Source organism: Watersipora subatra, chromosome 4 (assembly GCF_963576615.1).
Source record: "Watersipora subatra chromosome 4, tzWatSuba1.1, whole genome shotgun sequence".
Lineage (NCBI taxonomy): Eukaryota > Metazoa > Bryozoa > Gymnolaemata > Cheilostomatida > Watersiporidae > Watersipora > Watersipora subatra.
The window spans coordinates 5,749,632-5,776,272 of record NC_088711.1 but is presented as its reverse complement, the minus strand read 5'-3'; the positions used below and the strand labels follow the sequence as shown (position 1 = coordinate 5,776,272).

Genomic DNA, 26,641 nt, shown 5'->3' with positions numbered 1-26,641 from the left:
AATTGAACTAACTAGTTTTTATTAGTCAAAAACTCAACTATTATTGTAGAAGAACTGTTGCGTTCATTTAGGTAACATTTAGGTTGTTATTAAAATCCTGACTAATTTTAAAATATAACTTTTAATATATTTTAATATAAGTTTAGCATAGAAGTCAGTCAAGTACATACATACATGTAGGTGAAAGGTTAATGTTGAGGCAAGTTCCTATAAATTAATAATTCTCATTTGCTATCAACTCAAGCAGTGTAATTCAATTTAATTCAATATACAATAAATTGGTTCCAATATTTACAAGCATTAGTTAAAAATAAAATTCCTTCATTTTCATTGCACATAATTTTTTAAATTGCCCAAGGAGTGCAGAAGATCAAAACAAACTTTTAGTGGTCAACTTGAGTCATACATAAAGACATAGAGATAGAAAACCATGACTAATGAGATAACACTGGAAATCTTTTTTAGCATACATGTTTGTTAGGCCTTAGAAGAAGAATGAGCTCAATAATTAATTTGTAGAGACCTTATAATTCTACTTCAAAGTCCCCTTTCCATGTTTTATAGCTGACTCTGTAGTCATACACCAATCTCTCTCTTTAGTTATGCTATATTAGAGCAACAAACTATGGATACACTTACCACAGTTAATGTATTCACTTCTGTCAGATTAAGGTGAGTATACATGTATATTGAATTTAGGAGACTTATGAACTCATATATATGAATTATAGATGGCTCTCGGCCAAGACCGCTCTAACTTTGACTGGGCAGGATACATGGGCAGGTTTGTAGAACTCAGCCAGCTCATTGAGCAGATGGTAAAATCACCACCAAGCATTTCTCCAGGTCTTCTCAGTCTCGTGAATGTCACAGAGTACATGAAGCTGTTCGACAGAGTACAACAGTATTGGATGTCTCAGCAGTTTGCTCTTGATCCGAACAGGTCTGTAGTTTCATGACTGTCCTTGCTTGACTCTCAAATAAGCAATGGTAACTTTATTCAAAGTTCTTAAGAACCAAGTTCATTTCAAACTAAGCTCACATGTAGATAATATATTATAATTCTAGCAGTTTTTATCAGATCTTTACATTATTCAACTTTCAAACTCCTATTCATTACTTTGTTGCCACCATTGTGCGAGTGATTCAGTATTTATATTGCTTGCATCACATTGTCATCTGCTTAAACTAAATGAACGTCATCTATAACAGAAATTATACTTCATGTACTCCTGGTCAAATAACATGACATTCTTGTCTTTAGATAAAGATCTAACTGATTATAGCTTTACCTTTTCAACACAGTCGTTATCTTCCCCTCAACTTCTTGACTCAGCTTATTGATACAAGAAACAGAGGCCACATATTGTTCCAATGTAGCAGCATGCATTTCCCTTATATCTACTATTAATGTTATGTCTCAACTGCTCTGGGTTCTACCACCATCTCTCTAACCATTGGCTACCAACATTTCTCTCTCTAACCACTGGCTACCACCATCTCTCTCTAACCATATGCTACCACCATGTCTCTCTAGCCAATGGTGGTAGCCAATGGTTAGAGAGACATGGTGGTAACCAATGTCTCTCTAACCATTGGCTACCGCCATCTCTCTCTAACCATTGGCTACCACCATCACTCTCTAACCATTGGCTACCACCATCTCTCTCTAACCATTGGCTACCACCATCGCTCTCTAACCATTGGCTACCACCACCTCTCTAACCATTGGCTACCACCACCTCTCTAACCATTGGCTACCACCATCTCTCTAACCATTGGCTACCACCACCTCTCTAACCATTGGCTACCACCACCTCTCTAACCATTGGCTACCACCACCTCTCTAACCATTGGCTACCACCACCTCTCTAACCATTGGCATGCTTGTTTCAGTTTTGCCTCATTGATGGAAGGCCTGAACCCATTGCTGCAATCATCAGAGTTTGGTCAGCAACTCTCCAAGTTTCTCAATATGTATGACATCATTCTGTCTAATCTGAATGGCAAGTTACAAGACATCATAGCAAACAATGAGATCTCGCTGGAATCCTTGCTTGGGGACTCTCCAGCTCTCAGAGACTACTTACAGCAGGTGTTCAACATTTCTCCACAGACAGTTTTCACCATTTTAATGTAAGTATCATTCACATCGGTTGCCAATGTTATAAATGCAGTCTTGTCATATGTATCACTCACATGCTTTTTTAGGCATGACACTGGCCTCACTAGTCTATCAGATTTCTCATTTTTAGTTCTCTGACATTCACATGCATTCACTTCACAAACCATCGTCTCCAATCAGATCAAATTCTTTTGAAATATCTTTAACCCTATGATGAGATAATGTGTATTCCACAATCATATAGACACTCATCAAAGTCAGTTCTCCTTCGAAGTTCAAATGAGTGTATTGTACTGATGAGTAAGAAAGCTTATGTAGAATTCATCCCCTGAAGCACTGCAGTCACTCCTTGCATAGCTCTAAGTATTGTGATGACGCTGCAAACCACGTGTCTGTTTGACAGGTCGCAACCAACTGCTGATACGCTCAGGCTCATAATTGCTGGCAAGTTGAATGAAATCTGCTTACTCAGTGCAGAAAATATTCTCATCACACCGGAAGGCGTATCCATTGACCACGATTTGATTAAGAGCATTTTCTGTGATGCTAACATAACGGTCTTTATAGCAGAGCTTAGTGATGAGACTGGTGTACCAGAGATCATTCGTCTGGTAAATATATATTATTACCATTTTCAGTGTTTACTACATGTCCGTTTGAGCAGCTCATCGTGATAACTGAGTCTCTCTTACTAAATTGTATATAGTTAGCACCACAACCATAATTGATCTACTGAGATGTGTTGTAAGTTTGTGACAGTATTCAATGTGCCAAAGGGTGGAAACTCACAAACTAGTACTACTATCCCCTCCACTATTACTACTACCACTACTACTATTATTACTACTACTATTACTACTACTATTACTACTAATAAATACTCTAATACTCTAAATACTCCAATAAAATTTTGTAGAAGTTTGTCTTTAAATATTGAACAGCTTTGGACTTGATTCAGACTTTCATTAAACAATATCATAGAATGAACTGACTGAAATAAAAGTAATAACATTGGCATCAATATTATTACAGCTGACAAGCAACAGCTCTATGCCTGTTGAATGGAAGAATCTGTTCAACAACACTCAGGAGTTTGCAACCCTTCTCGCTTATCTAGCCACCAACAACACTGAAATAGACCAAGCTCTTATGGACGCATTCAACTTCTCTCGATTCGCACCAGTGTGGGAAAGTCTCCAGCAATTTGATCCTCGAAGCCTGCTGCGCCTTTTGGATGCCTATGGACCTCTGCTGAAGGATGCTGCCGGCGAGAGTTGGCCCATCTTCCAGACAATTATTTATCAGTACAGGTAGAGAGAAATGATGTGCCGTTTCATGCTTGATGCTGTCAAACTTGACTGCTTGTGATGAAACACTTCTTGTTGTTTTATCAGCTGGTTATGTTAACTAAAATGGGTGTCTAAAATTGGAGACTATTTCTTGAACTTACCAACTACATGTATGTTATTCTTCAGCAGACCATCAGGTCTGAAGTGCTATGCTTTCACCATGTTCACAGCTGCAATGTAGATGGACAACAGAATTTTGACTGCTGTTATATTTTGCTTGGTATCCTTGAAAAAAATATAGTCTGTTGTTTTATTCAGCATGATAATGGGCTCATCGGAGAGAGTGCTGGCAGACCTCGTTAGCTCTGGTTTTACATTTGAGTCTCTAATGAACAATCGCACAGCTCTCATTGAGCTCTTCTCTAAGATGACGGACATGAGCTTTGACGCAACTGAGGAACTCTATGTGGATATGTACAAGGACACAATGACTGCACTCTTGCAGAGACAAGAGATTCAGGTGAACACAACTCTAATTTGTACCGCTAGGCCCTTGTCCAGCTGGTAGTAACATCTAGTACATGTAGTCTATTTTGAATTAGTTACATGAATTAGTCATCTGTGTTGTGCAATTGTGCCACCAATAAGCATGTTTAAAATAAATCCATTTACATTTGCTAGTCAAAGACGTAAAAACCAACTTTATACCAATTATCAGCGTTCCTTAGATCTGACATAAATTGGTTAAGTCTGATATACAGCAGCTAAAATGGCATTTACTTTTGCTTCCTTACACGAATACACATGCTCTGTTAGCAAACTCTAATATCATATGCCTCCGTACATGAATACATGTGCTCTGTTAGCAAACTCTAATATCATATGCCCCCGTACATGAATACATGTGCTCTGTTAGCAAACTCTAATATCATATGCCCCCGTACACGAATACATGTGCTCTGTTAGCAAACTCTAATATCATATGCCTCCGTACACGATTACACATGCTCTGTTAGCAAACTCTAATATCATATGCCCCCGTACACGAATACACATGCTCTGTTAGCAAACTCTAATATCATATGCCTCCGTACACGAATACATGTACTCTGTTAGCAAACTCTAATATCATATGCCCCCGTACACGAATACACATGCTCTGTTAGCAAACTCTAATATCATATGCCCCCGTACACGAATACACATGCTCTGTTAGCAAACTCTAATATCATATGCCTCTGTACATGAATAAATGTGCTCTGTTAGCAAACTCTAATATCATATGCCTCTGTACATGAATAAATGTGCTCTGCTAGCAAACTCTAATATCATATGCCTCCGTACATGAATACATGTGCTCTGTTAGCAAACTCTAATATCATATGCCTCCGTACACGAATACACATGCTCTGTTAGCAAACTCTAATATCATATGCCCCCGTACACGAATACACATGCTCTGTTAGCAAACTCTAATATCATATGCCCCCGTACACGAATACACATGCTCTGTTAGCAAACTCTAATATCATATGCCCCCGTACACGAATACACATGCTCTGTTAGCAAACTCTAATATCATATGCCTCTGTACATGAATAAATGTGCTCTGTTAGCAAACTCTAATATCATATGCCTCTGTACATGAATAAATGTGCTCTGCTAGCAAACTCTAATATCATATGCCTCCGTACATGAATACATGTGCTCTGTTAGCAAACTCTAATATCATATGCCTCCGTACATGAATACATGTGCTTTGTTAGCAAACTCTAATATCATATGCCTCCGTACATGAATACATGTGCTTTGTTAGCAAACTCTAATATCATATGCCTCCGTACATGAATACATGTGGCACATGTGCTCTGTTAGCAAACTCTAATATCTTATGCTTTTGTACATGAACACATGTACTCTGTTAGCAAACTCTAATATCTTATGCCTCTGTACATGAATAAATGTGCTCTGCTAGCAAACTCTAATATCTTATGCTTCTCTACATGAATACATGTGCTCTGTTAGCAAACTCTAATATCTTATGCCTTCGTACATGAATACATGTACTCTGTTAGCAAACTCTAATATATTATGCTTTTGTACATGAATACATGTGCTCTGGTAGCAAACTCTAGTATCATATGCTTCTGTACATGAATACATGTGCTCTGTTAGCAAACTCTAATATCATATGCTTCCGTACATGAATACATGTACTCTGTTAGCAAACTCTAATATCTTATGCGTCCTTTCTTACATGAATACAACAATTCTTATCACCTTAATTGCTATGACTTCGCTATCATTAAATCCACCCAGTCATATAAATTTTTTGTTTTCTGGTTGCTATTCTTTTTGACATCAGACTCAACTGTAATTGTTTGTGTAGTTTTGTAAGAGTCAGGTTATTTCTCTTTTGAAGCATATGCATTCTTAATATTATAAATGTACTAAAACTTGGTTTTTAGCCCTAACTATTGTCGCTGGCGCTTTACTGAAGGCCCCCAATACTTTTCTTATCTAAGGCTAGGAAGCAATTAAATAAAATGTTTTAATGTCACTAATTATTACTTATTAACACATCGAGTATAACAATATAATGCGGGCTTCCCCAATTGCTGACGAGCTTGTTTTTATGATCAAGTGTGCATTATTCATATATACCGTATTATTCATATATACCGTATTATTCATATATACCGTATTATTCATATATACTGTATTATTCATAGATACTGTATTATTTGTATATACCGTATTATTCATATATACCGTATTCTTCATATATACCGAATTATTCATATATACCTTTTTATTCATAATACACCGTATTATTCATATATACCGTATTATTCGTACATACCGTATGTGTGATCTTACCATCTTATGTTTTTATCTCAGACGTTTAAAACTTTCGACTACTTTGGTTTGATCTGGTTGTTGTCTACTCTTATCTTTTGAACCATGTCAAACTTTCTTTACAATTTTATCAATTTTTAAGTGTTTTTAAACAAAACAGTCTGTTTTTAAAGCATGATTCAATTAAACTATCGCTATCTGAAACCAAGTTAGCTTATTCTCTTATTTTCTCTCCAGGATCTACTGTGCAATGAAACATCCGTGAGAACATTACTGCCTAACCTGCCTGATTATGTTGACCTGACGTCTCTGTTCTGCGGTGTGAGGGATGACAGTTGGCTTGTTGAACTGCGAGCTCGCAACTACTCCATATTGGAAATATTTCAGCTTGATATGGCTATTCAAATGTTAGTCTTAGCACCATACAGTACCAATATCATACAGTATATCGTTATCATATCAGTATCGTATCAGTATCAATAGCCTGACACTCTTTGTCATTGTCTTTATTACTCAACAATTCTAAGTAAGCTTAAAAAGACTACTTAAAGAGAGTTGCTGTGGCCTAGGGGTCTAGCACCCTTGACCTGCCAACAACAGAACAACAAGTTGGGGTTCAGTTTCTAAAAAAGGCCAATGGTGATGACTGGAAATTGCTCTCTGCAACTGGGTATGCCTCCAGTCATCAACGTTCTCTTGCCTCGGAGATGAGGCATGTCCAGCCAAGATTCCCCAATCGCTGCAAGTGTAACATGTTTGCACAACATGTTGTGCAAACATGTTGCCCTGCACAGCCTCCGCTTGCAGTAAGCTAAGCAGACATCACACTCGAGCTTCGAGAGATTAACTACAAAAATAAACCTGCTATTGTAACGTAACATTAATAAGCCTGCTATTGTAACGTAACATTAATAAGCCTGCTATTGTAACATAAAATTAATTGGCGAAGTTGAAGAAGATAGCAATCTGTGAGTTATCTGCTCACGATTTAGAGCCCAACCTCTAATTCCTAAAGATCACTACTTAGGTGAACAGCTGTATTCACCATAGTATTTGTTCATTTGCCAGGTGGTATTTAGACCAGGTGATGATGGGAAAGTACGACTGGGAGACTTAAGCCTAAGTTAAACAATTATTCAAAAACTGGTAAACCTCCATGCCTCACATAAGTTGCAATAATAGTAACTATTATTGCAACTTTTGTGAGGCATGGAGGTTTACCAGTTTTTGAATAATTGTTCAACTTAGGCTGGTGGGCTAAAATATTTAGAACTTAGGCTAAATGTAGTTCAAGTACTTGAGCAAAACTACCTGTTTACCCAACCAAAATTCATAGTGGTAATTTCAATACATCAGTTTTATACATCTTCTCTGTACATACAGCCTATGCATTGCACTCATATCTAAGCTCTTTATTAAACAAGTCCACTTTGAAAACTCTTATTATGCATAAGCAGAATAAGAGTTGAGCTCTTTTTTCTAGAAGGTTAAAAAGCAACCTTGAAACCTTGCTTAGCGTAAATCTTGGTTTGCCAACTCGCCACTGTGGTAATCTTTTTTCATGTTTGCCAACTTGGAATCACAAAATTAAATCAATGTTTTTGCCAAGTTTTTATAGATATTATAACTATGCATGGTTTAAGCAGGCAAAAAATTAATGTACTACTAATCAAGCAAATGATTGTTTGTTTTTATTTTCTATTTTCTGATAATGTGAAGGTCAGCACGATTTGCTGTAAAATGCTGTGAAAGCAGTTGCATATTGTGGTGAGTCAACATGCAGGTGTCAAATTACAACTCATGATACACAGTGCGCGTGTAGTTCACACTCAGCCACGATAACATCACTATTTTATCAGTGTACATGATAAGGAATGCCTCATGGCTATAAGTTGTCAATAGAGGTTGATAAACAACAGCTGTATTCACCATAGTATTTGTTTATTTGCCAGGTGGTATTTAGACCAGGTGATGATGGGAAAGTACGACTGGGAGTATATTTACTCCTACAGACGGTTTAACTCTATGTCAATCAATACTACTCTAGGCGACTTGGCTACACCAATCAGAGAGCTCATAGATGTCCTTGGTAGCATGGGTTCCTTACCACCTCAGTTTTTCCCAGGATTCAATATAAGTTACTGGATGCCATTGATTGAAGCTCTAGGTCAAGGCTATGTCAATAACATGCCAGAACTTGTACTCAAGATGCTTGATCTGCTGGACCCTCTTTTGAGAGACACAGAGTTTTGGCAGCAGATGAAGACCGCTGTCGGCGCAGCTTCTCAGTACATGGGCTGGATAAATGATAAGCTAGAAATGCTAGACAAACAAGGAACAACTATCGAGATTACTCAGCTTTTCCCAGATGCTGACGAGGTAAGTCAGTATGTTTCGTATTTATTCTCTACTAGATATTTAGTGATTTCTAAATAAAGATTGTGTAGATTATTTGGAAGTTTGTATTTCTCACCAAAACTAGGTCAACGTACTCATTCTTTATAGAAACACCTGTAGCTGACTTGTAGTAAATTCTTGCTATGGTACGTGGTCTGTTTAGGTGAGAGCCTTACTTGAAGCAGCGATGACTCCAGACGCCGTCTCTGAGTTTCTAACAATTCATTTCAACCCTCTCCAGATGTTGAACATACTCCAAGCTGACCCTTCAACGCTATTCTGTGATGCTGAAAAATTTAATGAAAGCATCTCCTTCCCAGCTGGTGTAGACGTTGTGACCATCCAGCAGAATCTATGCGCTGTCGCGTCTAATAATTCTCTAATCCTCTCACGCGTCTGGGAATTGTTTGACATGAAAGAATTGATGAACGTACTTGCCAGACTCACAGGGTCCAACCAGCCTTTGCCACCACTCACCGAAAGTCCGTTCAGATCTGCTCTGAAACAAGTTCAAAGACTCCTTCAAAATGCTCATGTCATCACTCGACTTATGCAAGCTTTCAGCAAAGGAATGCCTGACGTGTCACCGTATGTGAACATGATGCTGACAACTGTCGATAGCATCCTTGACCCAGATGCAAATAATATTGGAGGAATGTGCGATGCCCTTATTGACTTGGTAGATGAAACTCCTAGCTTTGGTCTTGCCGAACCGCATCTGGTACAAGTTCAAGTTATGTATTCGATCGTCGATAAGATGATCATGTCTATCGATGAGTTTGATGACTTCCTGTACGATTTGCCGTCCATGAACATGTCAACTTTAATCGCACGAATAGCGAATCCTGCTCTGGTAGGAGACTTCTTGCTGATCGGTGATCCAGAATATTTGTCGACAACACGCTTTGACTGCAGCAGCATGATTCATGATGCCATAACTTCTAATTTGAGAGTTCAGAATATGGTAAGAGATCTCATCAACGGTAGCTATGAGGATGCTTTCAAGAACTTGGTTACTTCCAACTTTACCTTAGCCAATGATGTCAATATATACATGGAACTCCTGGATGGCTTACGCAACCTCCTCAATGCTGACTCGTTGACTGCCCTCCGGCCTCTACTAGAAGGAATTTTGGATAACCTGCTGGGACAGGTGAGTCTCTCTTATATCATGCTAGAAAAAACCTGTCTGAAAAGTATAGAGTTTGCTGTAGGAAATTACACTTTTATTTTTAATAATAAAGGTATTTTATTGTTAATCACTAACTGTACATTTAACCATCTTCCTAAAAATCAGAATTTCAATGTAAACATAGAATCTAATCCATATAGTACTGAGGAAAACATTTGTTGATATGTCAACTAACCACCAACATAAAGGTGCACAGGCTATCAGTTATATTTGGTACATTCGACAGGTTCAAGCAAGCAGAATCGGCTCCCTTTTTAATACAACAGCATTTGAAGAGCAAATAAGTGATGTGTTTGAGCGCAATGCCTCCCTAGTTAGCGCTGAAGACTTCCTCAACACTTTCGTAGATGTTGAGCAGATACTGGAGCTTCTTAACTTGCCCCTACCAGGTACTCATTCAAACCTAGTGACAGTTTAATTCATTCTACACTTGCTGTTAGGTTGATTTACTCCTATCAAGGGTTTATTTAAACTGGTTAGTAGGTTAACTTATCCCTATCAAGGGTTATTTAAAACTGGTTGGCAGATTAACTTATCCCTACCAAAGATTAGTTTAAACTGGTTGGTAGGTTAATCTATTCCTATCAAGGGTTCATTTAAACTGGTTGGTAGGTTAACCTATCCCTATCAAGGGTTAGTTTAAACTGGTTGGTAGGTTAATCTATTTCTATCAAGGGTTAGTTTAAACTGGTTGGTAGGTTAACCTAGCTTACTAGGCCTACCTAGTCTACTTACCTAGTATTAGTCTACCTTAAAACTGCTTACGTTTAGCAGTTATTCTCATAAGATCAGCTGATCAGGTTAAAATTTATGGGTTGACTTGCTTTTATTTGAGTGCTGGCTGATAAAGGAAGTCTAGACATTTTTATATTAGAGATGACGTGTTGGTCAGTATTTTGTTGGTCAATATCTCATACTTCCATGTTCTATATGTTCGTGTCAGTGTACATGTCTCTGTATGTCAGTGTACATGTCTCTGTATGTCGGTGTACATGTCTCTGCATGTCAGTGTACATGTCTCTGTATGTCAGTGTACATGTCTCTGTATGTCAGTGTACATGTCTCTGCATGTCAGTGTACGTGTCTCTGTATGTCAGTTTATATGTCTCTGTATGTCAGTGTACATGTCTCTGCATGTCAGTGTACATGTCTCTGTATGTCAGTGTACATGTCTCTGCATGTCAGTGTACATGTCTCTGCATGTCAGTGTACATGTCTCTGCATGTCAGTGTACATGTCTCTGCATGTCAGTGTACATGTCTCTGTATGTCAGTGTACATGTCTCTGTATGTCAGTGTACATGTCTCTGCATTTCAGTGTACATGTCTCTGTATGTCAGTGTACATGTCTCTGTATGTCAGTGTACATGTCTCTGCACAGAACAGCTTGGTTATAAATTTAAGCACTATTCTGTAGATGTAGAACAAGTCGTCTGCAACCCAAAAAGTTTGGAGAAGCTGACTTTCACGGAATCAAGAAGAGCCAGCAAGCTCGCAATGACCTTATGCGCTGACTCTGAAGCACTAGAAGCCCTCTGGAGTAAGATGGCCAGCAATCTTAATGCTGAAAGACTTCAGCAGCTGGTAAATTTTACTGTTACTTGGTTCACTCGTGTAGCTTTTCACTTTTACATAGATGTGCATAAACAGAGTAGTTAAGTACTAGCCTCACCCTGTTTCTGGAGACTGGTCTGCTGCAGTTCTACCATACTTATAAGTGCTTGAAGGAACATGAATACAAGGGTTGTCTTCTCCCAAGATCAATCCTCTGAAGTAGGGTGGGGGCTGTTGCCCCCTCTCCATGGATTGCTGGTTTTATTAGAGCTTAGCTACGGCTGAATGCTATTTTAGGCTGCTTCTAAAGACATGCAGGACTTTTTCACATTGATGGCCAAGCATCTTAACACTCTGATCGGGCAACTTCGAAAATATTTGGATATACCTAACCTTATGGACATACTTGGCAACCCGGATTTATCGGCCCTTGCTCAGCTTCTTCCTGAAATTACTGAGTTCATGAACTCTGGAAACAATCTGGACAGCATAATAGACAGGTATGAAGTACATTAGAGGTATAGTATTATAGACAGGTATAGAGTACTTTAGAGGTATACTATTATAGACAGGTATGGAGTACTTTAGAGATAAAGTATTATAGACAGGTATGGAGTAAATAAAAGTACAGTATTATAGACAAGTAGAATGTACATAGAAGTACAGCATCATAGGTATAGAAGTAGAAATGATATAAATATAGGATGTAACACAGTTTTACAGAATACTCATCTTTTCCCTCTTTCTCAGTGACTTCACGCATTTACTCACATTCCTCATGTTAAGAGCTTTCAAGTAGTCAAGATAAAGAAAAAGCATATTTTTCAACACTACTTGACATATGAGTGATATAGTGACACAATGTGTGTAGCCTATATGTAGCAGTATACAGCTCAACATTGTCATAGAAACAATGTCATGCAGTCAGTAGATACAGAATGTGATAGACAGGCAGTATGTGAACATATTCATATACATGTAGCAGCAGGAGAATTATCCAACATCGGCAAGTAGTTAAAACTTCAACCAACAATTGTATTTCTCAGCTTTAAATGGCAATCATAATGGGAGCGAGTGGAGTTCAGTTAGTAACGCTTTAAATAGCCTGACAATTGCATCACTCACCTATTTATATCTGATGCATAGACAATAATATGGAAAGGTCAACAAAAACTTGTAGCAAATAATTAATAGTTGAGTATTTGCAAAACTTCTATTTTGGTATTATGAAACACCATTTATTTAATTAGTCCAAATGTGAAACATATTTTTTTCTGCATGCGCTGTCCTTTGCGCTTACAGAGTGTACTAGCCATATATTTGTCTTTTTTACCCGGTCTTGTTGCAGTCTCATCGGAATACTGGACCTCCTGGAGACAAGACTGCCTGCAGTGGTCAGTGGGCAGGAAGTGGGCAATATCTTAGATGACGTCAAGTTGCTGCTAAATGGAATTCGAGCACTCAAAACTGTGCGAGATGCTCTCAAAATTAACATACCAATGGCTTCAGTGAGTATTATCTAATAATCTCAGTGAGTACTCTCTACTCACTGTCTCCGTGGGTACTCTCCGCTCATGGTCTCAGTGGGTACTCTCCGCTCATGGTCTCAGTGGGTACTCTCTACTCATGGTCTCAGTGAATGCTCTCTACTCATGGTCTCGATGAGTACTCTCCACTCATGGTCTCAGTGAGTGCTCTCTACTCAAGGTCTCAGTGAATGCTCTCTACTCATGGTCTCAGTGAATGCTCTCTACTCATGGTCCCGGTGAGTACTCTCCACTCATGGTCTCAGTGAGTACTCTCTACTCAAGGTCTCAGTGAATGCTCTCTACTCATGGTCTCAGTGAGTACTCTCTACTCTTGGTCTCAGTGAGTACTCTCTACTCTTGGTCTCAGTGAGTACTCTTTACTCTTGGTCTCAGTGAGTAATCTCTACTCATGGTTGCAGTGACTTTCCTTTCTTTCGTTAGAAGAGTTCAGCATCTTATTATTTGCTGGTAATGTGTTGCTTGCCTGAATTCACATTTAATTTGAAATGACGGATATTTTGTATTTAGAACTATCCTTTCTCTATCTTCTCTATCCTTTCTCTATCCGATCACTGGTAGCTATATAGTTTTAACTATATTCATGTTATTCACATTCACAGCTTTTGAACGATCCTTCTCAAGTTGAAGACTTTTTGAGAAGCAACACTAACCTCACCGAGGTAGAGATATCTGACTTCATGGACTCGTACTTTACTTGGAGTTTGGTAAGCTCAAAGAAATTTTTCCTTTATTGCTTTATGTCGTTTTTTGGAGTCTCTGGTTAAAGAAGCGTAATTACCTTAATCTAAAAATGAAATACCTGAAAACTCGGAAAAGACTTTGTGCTATTCTTTCTGGAAACACTAATGAAGATTGAAAGCTATGCATAACCCAAATCTCAGATTGTGCCTACGATGATACGTAGCTTTTACAATGCTCGCTATCATAGCTAGCAGCTAGTATACCAATTGGAGCCCCCTTGTTGTGGGTAGCCTGCTTCCTCTCTCCCTAAGCTTATGTTTCTTGACTCAATAACATTGTAGTGCAAATAAATGCAGGTGAGCGTTAAAAAAGCGTGCTTTTAATCCTGTTACCTACCAGTTAAGCCAGTACTATAATTGACATAAAAATAGGTTCCGTTAACATCGAGATGACAGGGTCAGACAGAAGAGGCCGGTATACCAAACACAGCGCATTGTAGATTTGTGAAACTCTGTGTAAATTCTAGATTTAATTAGAGATCAATCTTGCTACTTCTACACAAGACTTATGTTTTTTTTATGTTCACATCTTATATTCTCTGCAGATGACATCACAGACACTGAGTGTTCAGAAGTTGAGAGAGGACTTGTGTGATGAGACATACCTACGTAGCCTCCTTGTGCTGCCGACAGACTCGAAACTGAGCTACATGGATATCAGCAGTGCGTTATGCAGCCTCTACCCAGATTTGGCCACCAGCATCGCACTCGAGCTTATTAAGAACCTCCAAGTCTCAGATATGCTAGCTAAGGTCACTACATACTCATTCTCCTCAGTCTGCTAAGGTCGATGTGACAAACGTTAGGTGCAAAGGCTATGCTTTACATGTGCGCAAATGTAGTCCTGTCACCTTGCTTCTAGATGTGTATTTGGATAAAGCTAGTGGGTAGAGCTAGTAGGTAGCCCTAGCAGGTAGAGCTAGTAGGTAGCACTAGTAGGTAGAGCTAGTAGGTAGAGCTAGTAGGTAGAGCTAGTAGGTAGCACTAGCAGGTAGAGCTAGTAGGTAGAGCTAGTAGGTAGAGCTAGTAGGTAGCACTAGTAGGTAGAGCTAGTAGGTAGCACTAGTAGGTAGAGCTAGTAGGTAGAGCTAGCAGGTAGAGCTAGTAGGTAGCACTAGTAGGTAGAGCTAGTAGGTAGCACTAGTAGGTAGCACTAGTAGGTAGAGCTAGTAGGTAGAGCTAGTAGGTAGAGCTAGTAGGTAGAGCTAGCAGGTAGAGCTAGTAGGTAGCACTAGCAGGTAGAGCTAGTAGGTAGCACTAGTAGGTAGAGCTAGTAGGTAGCACTAGTAGGTAGAGCTAGTAGGTAGCACTAGCAGGTAGAATAAGCAGGTAAAGCTAGCAAAGAGAGTCAGCAAGTGAAACTAGCAAATAAAACTAGCAGACAAAACTAGCAGATAGCACTAGTCAGCATAAACAGCAGGTCGAACCAGCAAGCATAACTAGCAATGAAAATTAGCAAGTAAAACTAGCAGATAAAACTGGCAGGTATAACTAGTAGATAGAAATACCAGGCAGAATTTACAGAACTACAGTAGGAATTTTCAAGACAATCTTTTACTTTTAGATCGTGAGTGATAAGTTTGGGGTAGACACGGCAGAGCTAAAAGAGGCAGCTGAGATCCTCGTGCCATTACAAGAAGAGCTCTCTGTTACAATGGCACAACTGTCAGATGCAACGGCAACACTTTACTCTGACTTTGCGTTTATTCAGCCTACAGACTCAGCAGGCTCAGCGAGTTCAGGTGAAGGTCGTAGATTTATTAAATTCATGTGGAAGTATTTAAGTGCCGAGGCAACCGTGCATCCAATAAATATACCCACCTTCATTAAATGTTATTCTGACAGCACCACAGATAGGATAACTCTTCATTAGCAGCTTGCTCCTAATTGCGTTGTCGCATGAAGGATCTGGCTCTTTTAGAGTTGTCTACTCAATCATCTGTAGATTTCACGCTATATAAATAAGGCAGAGATTTGAAGATTTCAAAAACTCAAATCACTGTTCACCATCATGTTCTTTAAATAGTTCACCAATATCTGCAGACATTATGAACAGGAAGTATAAGTCTGTGTATTTTTTAGCCGCTGCTCAGTCGATGTCGTTGTCGACTATGCTCTGTGGAGGCGAGGTATCAGGCTATAATGAAGAGCAAAATGCTATTAGCCAACTAGACTTTGCGGAGTCAGAATCCCCAGAGTATCCTGCTGACCTTGAGGAGAGTTTTAATCCAACCAACACCAGCTATCGTAAGTTGTCAGAGCTGTACATAGCTACTCATATACTGGTATACTTTCTAATGATCGAGCAATAAAACCTCTGTACACATGCACATATATACACATGGCCCTTATGCAAAACTTCAGCCTTATGCAAATATTATCTCAACATTAAGTAAATGTTGTAAAATTGTATACTAGGGGGTTGCAGGCTGCAAGGTTGTAGGTAGTGGAGTTATAGGCTGAAGGGTTGTAAGATTGTATGATGTGTGGTTTGATGTGAGGATGTTGGCAGCAAGATGTGTGGCAGAATTTTAAGTTAAGAGTTGTAGATTGTAGAAATAACATGGGCAGTAACTAAAGCTTCATAAAATATTGCTTTTTATGGGACTTGAACATGTTGTAGATTACTTCAATTTGAATCTGTCAGTTAACCGGCAAAGATTAACAAAAATATTAAGTAGTTTTAGATTTTGTAGCTAAGCCTTGCTGTCAGCATAAGTCAGCAAAACCAAAGACATTTCGATTGGCTCATTTGAATATTTATTTAACGACATGAACTAATCACGGTGCTGATTGTCTGCTAGTCAGCTAACTGTCCGAGACATTTGAGCCGCCCAAATAAATAATCAATACTCATTGGGTGATCAGAAGCTGCTGAAATCTACGTAATATATTAAGAGAATATGTTAGACTCAAGTGCTGTTAGACTCAACGGCTCATCCTAGTTATAACCATTTTAGCTGCTGGCCGGGAAACAACTCAGGAAGAATACGCTCAGTTGCATAAAATGTTCTATGGTGCAAATGGTAGAAATGGTAAATGCAAATACATACTGTTGCTACTGAAGATTTATTGGCTATTCTCGTATCAATTCCTCTGCTATACCATCTATTTCAAGATCTTTTGCTATAATTGCTCTCTGCTGGAGGCGGTCTATATCCGATGTCTATGTTCGATTGTTTATGAACGTTGCTTTCACTACTTCTTGCTGGCTTTTTTACCCCTGGTTCCTTAATGCTAGATATAGGTTGCTAGTTACTGCCGACCTCAATGTCAGTTCAAGGATGCATCAAAGTATGCACAAATTCAGATAGATTTAATGTTATGCTTACCCATTGACATCTTTCAAATGATCAAAAACTGAAGTACTTAACTGCTGCTGTGGATAACTGGGCTGTGGTGAGGCAACGCTGTTGATGCTTCATATAATTAATAGCATGATACAATACTTCTATTCTTTCAACTGCATCATCGCTCAAACAGGAACTGGTGCTACTCTAACCTGAGGTCTACCACACTTTAGTGTGAGATCTATCGCTGTATTATCCCTGTCTCATGGACATCACATATTTCCATACATTGATCTTATATATACCCTATATATATATATGGTACATATACGATATATATATATATGCGGTATATATATACGGTATATAAAGTTTATTAAAAACTACAGGTTAAAATATACTGCATATATATATTATATATACGTTATATATATAGTATATATACTGTATGTATATAGTATATAATAGTATATATAGTACATCATGACTCTCTTGTGTCAAGACAAATTAAAAATTATTTGTCATTGGTGTGATTAACCAATCACAGCTGAATATGAAGTGGGCAGATACTATGCAGTTTTTTTTTACTCAGCTAGCGTGCTGACCATCATATGTCGGTGGCATTCAATGTTGCTCACCTGTCACTCATGATCGTATGTCGGTGTCACCGAACGTGTTGCGCAGTATTTGATACTCATTTAAGAAAGCTTGATTATCTGATATCAATTTTCATGGAATCAAATTTCTTGTGGTCCCTTATTCTATGATCTCTGACCTCTAAACACTTCTTTTAGGTGAGGCGGATGATTTCATAATTTTAACTAATTAAATTGTTATAGTACCGAAAGAAACACTTGCAAATCACTTTCTAAAGCATTCAAGTTGCAAATGAATCAAAACAATCCGATACAAACTCAATAAATAAACAGGTTTATAGGATTGAATCTTGCGATACTCTATTGTACATCTTCAAAAGTAGTGATTTAGTATTTTGCAAGAATTCTCTCCATTCCAAAAACTATTTTATGCATCTAATAAATGTGCGTGAAATATAAAGTTTTAAGATACTTCAAACAAGACTTTCTAATAACAGCTGTCTGACTCTTAGAATCCTTAATAAATAGTATTACCAATTAACACCTCTGCTTGTTTGAATGACTAAACTGGTGCTATATAGTTTTCATGTTTTATGACAGCTCACTGCGATGAGATCAGAAGAGCTGTCTACAAAGAAACTGGTGGAAAGATAATGTGGGAGTTTATGAAGCCCCTGTTTGTCGGCAAGATACTCTACACTCCCGACAATGACTTGACGAAGGAAATTGTGCGAGGATCAAATGTCACATTCCAAAAATTTTCAACCATGCTTGAAACAATCCAGCTCGTTATTGATACCCAGGAGAGTTTCTTGAACGCTTTCAATAACCCAGAGAAATTGGAGAAGTTTAAGGTGAGGGAGTTTGTGCGCTCAGAAGGATTATGTAGCACAAACTCCTTTGATACCATGTTTCGAAGTGATACCATTGGCCAAAAAAGTGAAAACTACAGCTAAGAACTTTCTTCTCATTTTAACTGAATGAAGTCCAAGATAATAATAATAATAATAAAGTACATGTACTTCAATTTCTTTTACCTTTAGGCTATTTCCAATGTCATGCTTGTGCGTGCTGTCATCGACAGCAATCCTGGTACATAATTACAGTTGTACTTCTCCATAAAAAGCATTATGTGTTATTTAGCTTTCACAGCTTGTTTGCTTTGTCATTCATTCTTCTCTCTAAATTACTTTGAACAGATCAAGATGGACCCCCAGGTATTGTACACGCATCTAGCTATGCCTTACCACCTTGTTTGTTAGGGGTGTTACATTGAAATTCTACCTGTCATGACTTGTCATTATTGACTATCAATATGCTCAAACATATGCTCAAACAGCTGCTCTGTCCTTGTCTTTATTGACATCCCTGATTTGCATAAATGTTATTGTTAACTTACCTCGCTAATTTGAGTCATACATGGCAGTAGTTTGAAATCCTACAACTTTAAAGATAATATCTGTTTTATCTATTCTGATTACCTTTATATGTACCTGCCTTCACGCATGTGGCCAGTTAGGGATATGCTGTACCTTCAACTTGTGATATTATGCTATGGGTACCAACAAACTTCTCTACTAATGCTCCCGGTTAGCCCTGAAAACCTTATATCCCAGCATACCTCCAAAACTCCAATTCTTACTGCCCTTGCATTAGGTAGATATTCAGTACTGCGCCAGATTGCTGCAGCAGATCTTGAGTTTGCTGGTTGTCAGTTGCTAAGCTATTAGATTGCTGCAGCAGATCTTAAGTTCGCCGGTGGTCAGTTGTTAGACTATTGTCAAATGTTTTGTTGTCGGCAATCATTAGGCTCTTGCTAATCCCTAAGTGCGTCAAAACTGTAATATTGTTCATCAGTCTGTGATAATTTTATTAATCCTTAAAGTTTCTCATACATGATTGTTTTTGCAGGAAAGTCTGGAAATCCTCAAGGGTGTAAGTCCAGACCTTATCAGATCTATGTTGAAGACAGATTTGGACATGGCTAGCCTTGCCAGACAGCTAGAGCTTTTCACGTCTGACCAGAATCAGGCTATGCTTTCTCTCATGTCTAGTGGGATGGTTTATGCTGACTGCATCAGTCTTGACAGGTTTGACACTTCTATCGAATGTTATAATAACCTTTGCATCAGGAGTTGTCAAAACTTGGATGGAAATACCTGAGAGGTTTAAGAAAATTGGCACGTTTGCTTGATGTACCACACTTTGAGTAGCTTCCTGCTTTGAACAGTGTTATCTCTTAAACACTGAGATAAAAATCGTGTTTTATCTCGGTGTTTCAAGATTGAAATTCTTTCAAGCTCTTTAAGGGAAAACTTAACTTTTTAAACTTATCTCGTTTGAATGGCTTTATGCTTAGCTCTGTTCTTGAGGATGTGAACTATATTTGTGCATCAGACAATCTGAATGCGAGTGAAGACAACCAAACTTTTGTTTAAGGTTCCAAGGAGTAAGTTCAGAAGCAGAGTTGGAGGAACTCGCAAAAGACCTCCACAAATCTGGAGAATTTATAGCAGGCTTAGTTTTTGAGAATACTAATGTTCAATCCAGTTCGAGGAAAAAGCGTGAGACAACTCCTTCAATGCCTAAACATCTCAAGTACAAAATTCGAATGGACATAGAAAATGTAGAGACAACCTTGCTGTTACAAGAGTTGTAAGTAGACATTGTAATCTGATGTTGTGATCAAATTATGCTGTGTGCATATTCATGAGGAAATATAGTTTCTATTCTTTTTATTGCACTTCAAATGTCACTTATAGCATTAGGACACATTTTTTCCATTAATTCAACTCAACTGGCATCTATAATAGTAGTTCTAGGTTTCTAGGATTTAAACTAAGGTCATATGGAATCTTGCTTGAACAGGTTTTATTCTGCGGCTCCAAGAGATAACACCCTGGAGGATATGCGGTATTTGAGAGGTTTCCTGCAAATACAAGAAATGGTGGACAGATCTATTACTAATATACACCTGAAGGGAAATGACACCTCTATCTCCAAAACAAGCACTCTGGTGCAGCTCATGCCTGCTACTTGCTACAATGAGGACATATTCATGGGATTTGTCTATCCTTACCTAGTACCAATCGTAATGACACTTTCTTGGCTGTTTGCTGTTGCTCACTGCATCAAAACACTGACTGCCTATAGAGAAACTGGACTAGAAGAGGTATGTGTGTGTATAGGCTTACATGAGATTGCTCATGGCTCACGAGTTGACTCTTAAACAGGAGTTGTCTCCTATCACATGATAGCATAACTATTGTAGCTCATTATGCTTAAGCCACAATGAGAAGCGTTATCATAAAACATACAGCAAATCATAAGCAGATGAGAAGTAGTAGCCGTTTGCCTTTGCAGTGCTTTGTATTGTCCAGTGGTGGCTTAGGGAAGGCAAAAGCTCCCAGTAGTTGTCTTACATCGACTTTTTAAAATGAATTTTGCTTAATGATTCTCTTTACCTTTTCTTGTAGTTGATGAAGATAATGGGATTAAAGGGTGGAGTAATCTGGTCTTCCTGGTTCATAAACACCTTCTTCGGAATGACGATACTCTCAGGAATAGCCACACTCTTTCTTATGTTTGGACAGATCTTCATTCTCTCAAACGGATTGATTGTCTTCCTCTACCTCCTTGTCTTCTCATTGTCTTCTACCATGTTCTGGTTCGTTGATGTTTCTTCACTCATTTTGTTTTGAGTTTTCTCTAGTCATAAAGTTTGCTGATCTTTCTACAGTATCCTGTTGACAAGTGTCAAGAGGTGCTGTAAGTACTAAGTAAACATTGGGCGCTGGCTGGCCTTTCATCACGTTTTCTAGCAAAAATTTTTACATTGTATGCAAACAGCGATATTTAACAATAGTAAAAAGTTTTTATACACCAATAGTTGTACGAATATGAGTCAACTGGTAGGATATTGTTATAAGAGTGAGTTAAGGCAAAATAACTGTATCATGGCTTTCTTCTCCCCATTTCATATGTGACTGTTTAACATATGAAGCATGCATCAAGGTTTGATTGTATGTTGGATAAAATGTTCCTATACGAATACACTGTAATTAATTTAATTTGTTTCATAACTTGTTAGTCTACAATAATTCTTTAATAGATGCTACAGATAATTACGGTTTGCAGCCACTATGAAGAGATGTGAAGAAGAGTGTGAAAAACAAATTAAACTTATCAAAATAATATTTTATTTTTGATTTTCTTTAGAAGTGGTTGAACAAAAGTATAACCTTGGTGATACTTCTGGGTGGAGGTGGAAGTGAAGATGTTAATAGACGAGAATAAGTTGATTTCAAGTTACATACATGTATTTCCAATTATTTTTCAATTTTGGTATTTTTTTACATTGTTGTGTATCAATTTTACCTTAAACTTTTTCACTTTAACTTATCATACTGCAATGTTTGAAATTCTTTGAATTTCGCATGTTAGACATTATATTGTGTGTTGAAGTCAATTATTTCCTCAACGTTTTCATCACACGGTGAAAAATATATATGTTAAAACAATTCGATTAGTCACTTGTTCGTAATTCTATTCTGTACTCTTTTGCTGGTTGCATCGTACGCAACTCTGGTGTGAGGAAGTATTGAGATATGACTATCTATGGACAAACCTGTCTAATCAGTGTATTACCCATATTGCAATTGCTGTAACAAAAGTGAATCTTTTGTTTTTCTACTAAAATTGTGACTCACTCATTTATTCTTAGCTACATGATTGGATCATTCTTCTCTAAAGCAAATGTGGCAGCGGCTATCGGAGTGATGGTATATTGCTTAAGCTACATGCCATACATAATCTACAGCAACTACAGGGAGTACTTCCGGGCGCCGCACTTCCACGCATCCGTAAGTCTCGTCTTATGCTGATGCTGCTTTCTCTAACAAGTGATCAATGCTGTCTCTAACTGTCAAAATGTGTCAAAAGAATGTCGCTCCGGTTAACCACCGGCATATATGTATGTTTGCGATTACTAATCTTGCTGTTGATAAGTGTGTCTGTAAAGGTTTTACAAAGCTATCATAGTTTTTTGCACCATAATGGTCTTTAAACTGGAGTAACAGCAATTGTTTAATCAAGATATGTAATCATGTCGGACACATAATAATAATAATAATACCATAAAATGTTGCTTGCATATCTAAGACCATGCTTGTTCTATAAAAGTCTTGTTTTGCAAACGCTCCAAGTTTTGTTCGTAGCTTGTGCATACAAATGGAAATGAATACGCTATATGTATATAATCTCTAACTGTGGGATATGACGCATGCCTGCTTTACTCTCTCCAACGCTATATGTATATAATCTCTAACTGTGGGACTTGACAGTGTCTGATGTCGACAACCGCTTTCGCCATCGGTGCAACATACATGTCAAGGTTGGAGCAGATGGGAGAAGGAGTTCAGTGGAGCAACATCGACAAGGCTCCAGGCTATAATGAGGATTGGGAGTTGTCTGTTCAGTGGATGTTTATATGGATGCTGATAGATTCGTTTATCTACCTTCTGATTGGCTGGTATATCAGGAACATCAAACCTGGTAATTACTCTCTAGATTAAAGTTTCTGCAGTTATCTTAAAGCTCGCTTTCTCTAGCGCAGCTCTTAGTACTTACTGCACTCCAAATATATGCGAACTTTCTCTTTAGGTAATGTTCATGACAAACACAGAAACTTTTCCTACCTAACATTATTGACTCTTTGTATATTAACTACAATATATTATTAGTGTAACCAATCCTACTCACAGCTTCCAAAATGCATATTGGAACATGAAAACCTTGTCAAAAGGATTTAGACAATAATATTGCTGCACATGGTCATGTAAAACTAGGACATTTATGTAGTAGTAAGTTAGTAACAGAGCTTAGCTCATTAATATGGGTGTTCTGCCATTACAACATGAATCAACTGTTAGTATGCATTCTCTCTGTGTGTTTTTTGCAGGCAAGTTTGGTCAACGACTTCCTCTTTATTTCCCATTCACAAAGAGTTATTGGAACATCGGATCAGCTAGAAGAGCAAGTAGGAATGGAAAACAAAAAGCAAGCGAACACGGTAAGAGTTTTAGATATGACATGGTATGAGTCATAGATATGATATGGTATGAATCATAGATAGGATATGGTAAGAGTCATAGATAGAATATAAAAGAGTCATAGACAAAACATGGTATGAGTCATAGATAGAATATGGTAAGAGTCATAGATAGAATATGGTAAGAGTCATAGATAGAATATGGTATGAGTCATAGATAGAATATGGTAAGAGTCATAGATAGAATATGGTATGAGTCATAGATAGAATATGGTAAGAGTCATAGATAGAATATGGTAAGAGTCATAGATAGGACATGGTATAAGTCATAGATAGAATATGGTAAGAGTCATAGATGGAATATAGTAAGAGTCATAGATAGAATATGGTAAGAGTCATAGATATGATATGGTAAGAGTCATAGATATGATATGGTATGAGTCATAGATAAAACATGGTATGAGTCATAAATAGAACATGGTATAAGCCATAGATAGGATATGGTATGAGTCATAGATAAGTTTGCAGTTTTGTAGAATATAGAAAATAGATTTGTAGCTATGGGGCTAACAGGATCAATTGTCCAACCAGAAGGGGGCTAACAAGATCAATTGTCCAACCACAATAGGGCTAACAGAATCAATTGTCCAACCAGAAGGGGCTAACAAGATCAATTGTTCAACCACAATGGGGCTAACAGGATCAATTGTCTAACCACAATGGGGCTAACAGGATCAATTGTTCAACCACAAAGGGCTACAAACACAAATCTAAAAATAATAGCTATATAAATTTTAACATTAAATTTTTTGTAGGAAGTCATTGTTGTGGGTAGAGCATCGTCTTGAAGTATTGCAATGACATTGTAATGCCATGATAATGAGCATGCCGAGGTATCATGATGTCAGCTATATTTGGATATTTTAAATTAATACTTATTACGTCAACGTTTATTTTTCAACTATTTGGTAGAAACGTGAATAAGTCTTTAGCAATATCAAGCAGCAGTAACCTTGACTGCCCTAAGCATTACCTTATCTGGAATAATTATGCATTAATATACCAAGATTTTTTATAAAAGTGACAAAGTAAGTTTGTAACTTGCTTTATCATTAAATGTATAGCTGATATAATTAGATGTGGTTCGGTTAAACTGTGTTAACCGTTGTACTATACGCTGGCTGAGGTAAAACAGAGTACTCACACAACAATAATTGGCTTCCTTTGAGTCCAAGTTTGGTTTATCTATAAAATTCTAAACTAATGTTATGCCATGTACATCTTTCTCAGACTGGGGGACAAATTCATACCAAAGCGTCTCTTTATCAACTATGAGTTCTAAGAAGAAATCTGATTGGTTAACAGGAACACCTCAATCAGATTCACGTTTATACAAAACTGCCAAATGGCAGGAGAGTTCAGGTAGAATGTTGTGACAAACCACGCTGATGCACTCACATTTCTATTGAATAATTCACAGAGACAGCGAGAAAGCAGCCAGATTCTTCCCTGTTTTCTTTTCTAGGCTATATTTTGTCTAGAAAATGTATTTGCGGGTTCAGTCTTTCTACTTTCTATCTTTCTTTTTTTGTCCTAAATATTTCTAACAAAAAACTCGGGTGCTAACAGCATGCCTGATCTACCAACAGCTTGACATATACTTTACCAACCTCACGCTATTCACTGTTAAGCATGTGAATTATTATTCCCTACTGTTGTCTCTCGTGTGTCCTTTGGAATGCCACTGCACTATCTTATGTTTGGTATTTAAGGCAAATATTTAACAGACCTGCCAGTGGGCATCTCCGTTGAAAAGCTCAGGAAAGTTTATTCAAATGGCAAAGTTGCTGTTGATGGCTTGGATATGGTATTCCACGAAGGGCATGTCACAGCCTTCTTGGGCAGAAATGGAGCCGGTAAAACAACAACTATGTAAGTTTACTGTTTTTTTCTCAGTTTCTTAACTATCCAAATGACAAAAAATGTTATGATTTTGAAATTTGTCTCCTGCAGTACCAACGATGAATTTGAATACATTGCACCTGAGACAACAAAAGTCAACAGCTCTATTTTTCAATTCAAAGTATGATTCAAATGGTTAACTAATCACGATAAAGTCTAAAAGCTTGCAGGAACAGTCAGTCAGGATCTCAAACTGCTCAGATTTTAGCATGCAATTCACTAAAACAAAAGAATAGCAAGGCAAAACAAGACTCAGACTATGCAGCTAGTAACACAGCTACTTTTCATCAAGCTTGTACACTGATTATCATTGTTTTATTAGACCAAATAAACCAGATAATTGTAGTTAATTCATACATGTAGTAATAATATAATTACAATAATTGTTATTATATCGAATGAACTACAATTGTCTGGCTAAAAATCAGACAATTGTAGTTCATTCATAGTAATAATATAATAACAATAATATAATAGCAATACAATAGTATAATAACAATAATATAAAAATGAATTTCTTTCCTCTTTTTAACACAACTCATTTTGATATTGTCCTTGAATACAGAGGTCACTAGGCCTGGTTAGTTCTTCTTGTGACTTTCCATAAAAAAGGTGATGGCTGACGTTGTGGCTGCTTCAAAACATCTATTGCTGAGTTCAATCTCACATAACTATAGATAGAGGTATTTGCGATACATGGAAAAAAGAGTGGATAAAAAGATTCCTTGAATTATTCCTTTTCCTATACCAACTAGCCAGTTCATGTGCACAGAATTTTTGTCAAATCCAGGTGGTCTCATCCTCTCCATTAGTCAGAAACACAGAATGCACATCAATTGCTTTCTGGTAGTTAATCCAAACCATTTCTAAGTTTTGTGCTTTTCCTTCTACAGTGTAGTTTCGTCTAGCATAAGATGTTCCTTTGCACCCCTTGTTAGTGACAGCCATAGACCTATTAACTATACTTATAGTTAATAGTATTATTAGTTAATAGGTCTATGGTTACAGCCAACAGTAATTCCTTAGGATTTAATGTGAT

The 26,641-nt window shown here is 37.6% G+C and overlaps 1 protein-coding gene across 1 annotated transcript in view; it reads left to right on the top strand.

Annotated features, from left to right (window-relative positions):
* Window positions 1-26,641, top strand: part of LOC137393176 (glucosylceramide transporter ABCA12-like) — a 47,399-nt gene that overhangs the window by 5,580 nt on the left and 15,178 nt on the right. The window contains exons 11-37 of the mRNA XM_068079612.1: window positions 748-943; window positions 1,897-2,136; window positions 2,529-2,736; window positions 3,158-3,435; window positions 3,733-3,934; window positions 6,511-6,680; window positions 8,226-8,652; window positions 8,834-9,823; window positions 10,089-10,251; window positions 11,279-11,445; window positions 11,713-11,915; window positions 12,764-12,923; window positions 13,565-13,669; window positions 14,251-14,457; window positions 15,270-15,447; window positions 15,788-15,952; window positions 18,192-18,445; window positions 18,791-18,808; window positions 19,503-19,681; window positions 20,031-20,246; window positions 20,460-20,763; window positions 21,068-21,258; window positions 22,315-22,453; window positions 22,934-23,144; window positions 23,551-23,661; window positions 24,931-25,062; window positions 25,413-25,572. Coding sequence (XP_067935713.1) covers window positions 748-943; window positions 1,897-2,136; window positions 2,529-2,736; window positions 3,158-3,435; window positions 3,733-3,934; window positions 6,511-6,680; window positions 8,226-8,652; window positions 8,834-9,823; window positions 10,089-10,251; window positions 11,279-11,445; window positions 11,713-11,915; window positions 12,764-12,923; window positions 13,565-13,669; window positions 14,251-14,457; window positions 15,270-15,447; window positions 15,788-15,952; window positions 18,192-18,445; window positions 18,791-18,808; window positions 19,503-19,681; window positions 20,031-20,246; window positions 20,460-20,763; window positions 21,068-21,258; window positions 22,315-22,453; window positions 22,934-23,144; window positions 23,551-23,661; window positions 24,931-25,062; window positions 25,413-25,572 — 5,974 coding nt within the window. The remainder of the gene's footprint in view (window positions 1-747; window positions 944-1,896; window positions 2,137-2,528; window positions 2,737-3,157; window positions 3,436-3,732; window positions 3,935-6,510; window positions 6,681-8,225; window positions 8,653-8,833; window positions 9,824-10,088; window positions 10,252-11,278; window positions 11,446-11,712; window positions 11,916-12,763; window positions 12,924-13,564; window positions 13,670-14,250; window positions 14,458-15,269; window positions 15,448-15,787; window positions 15,953-18,191; window positions 18,446-18,790; window positions 18,809-19,502; window positions 19,682-20,030; window positions 20,247-20,459; window positions 20,764-21,067; window positions 21,259-22,314; window positions 22,454-22,933; window positions 23,145-23,550; window positions 23,662-24,930; window positions 25,063-25,412; window positions 25,573-26,641) is intronic.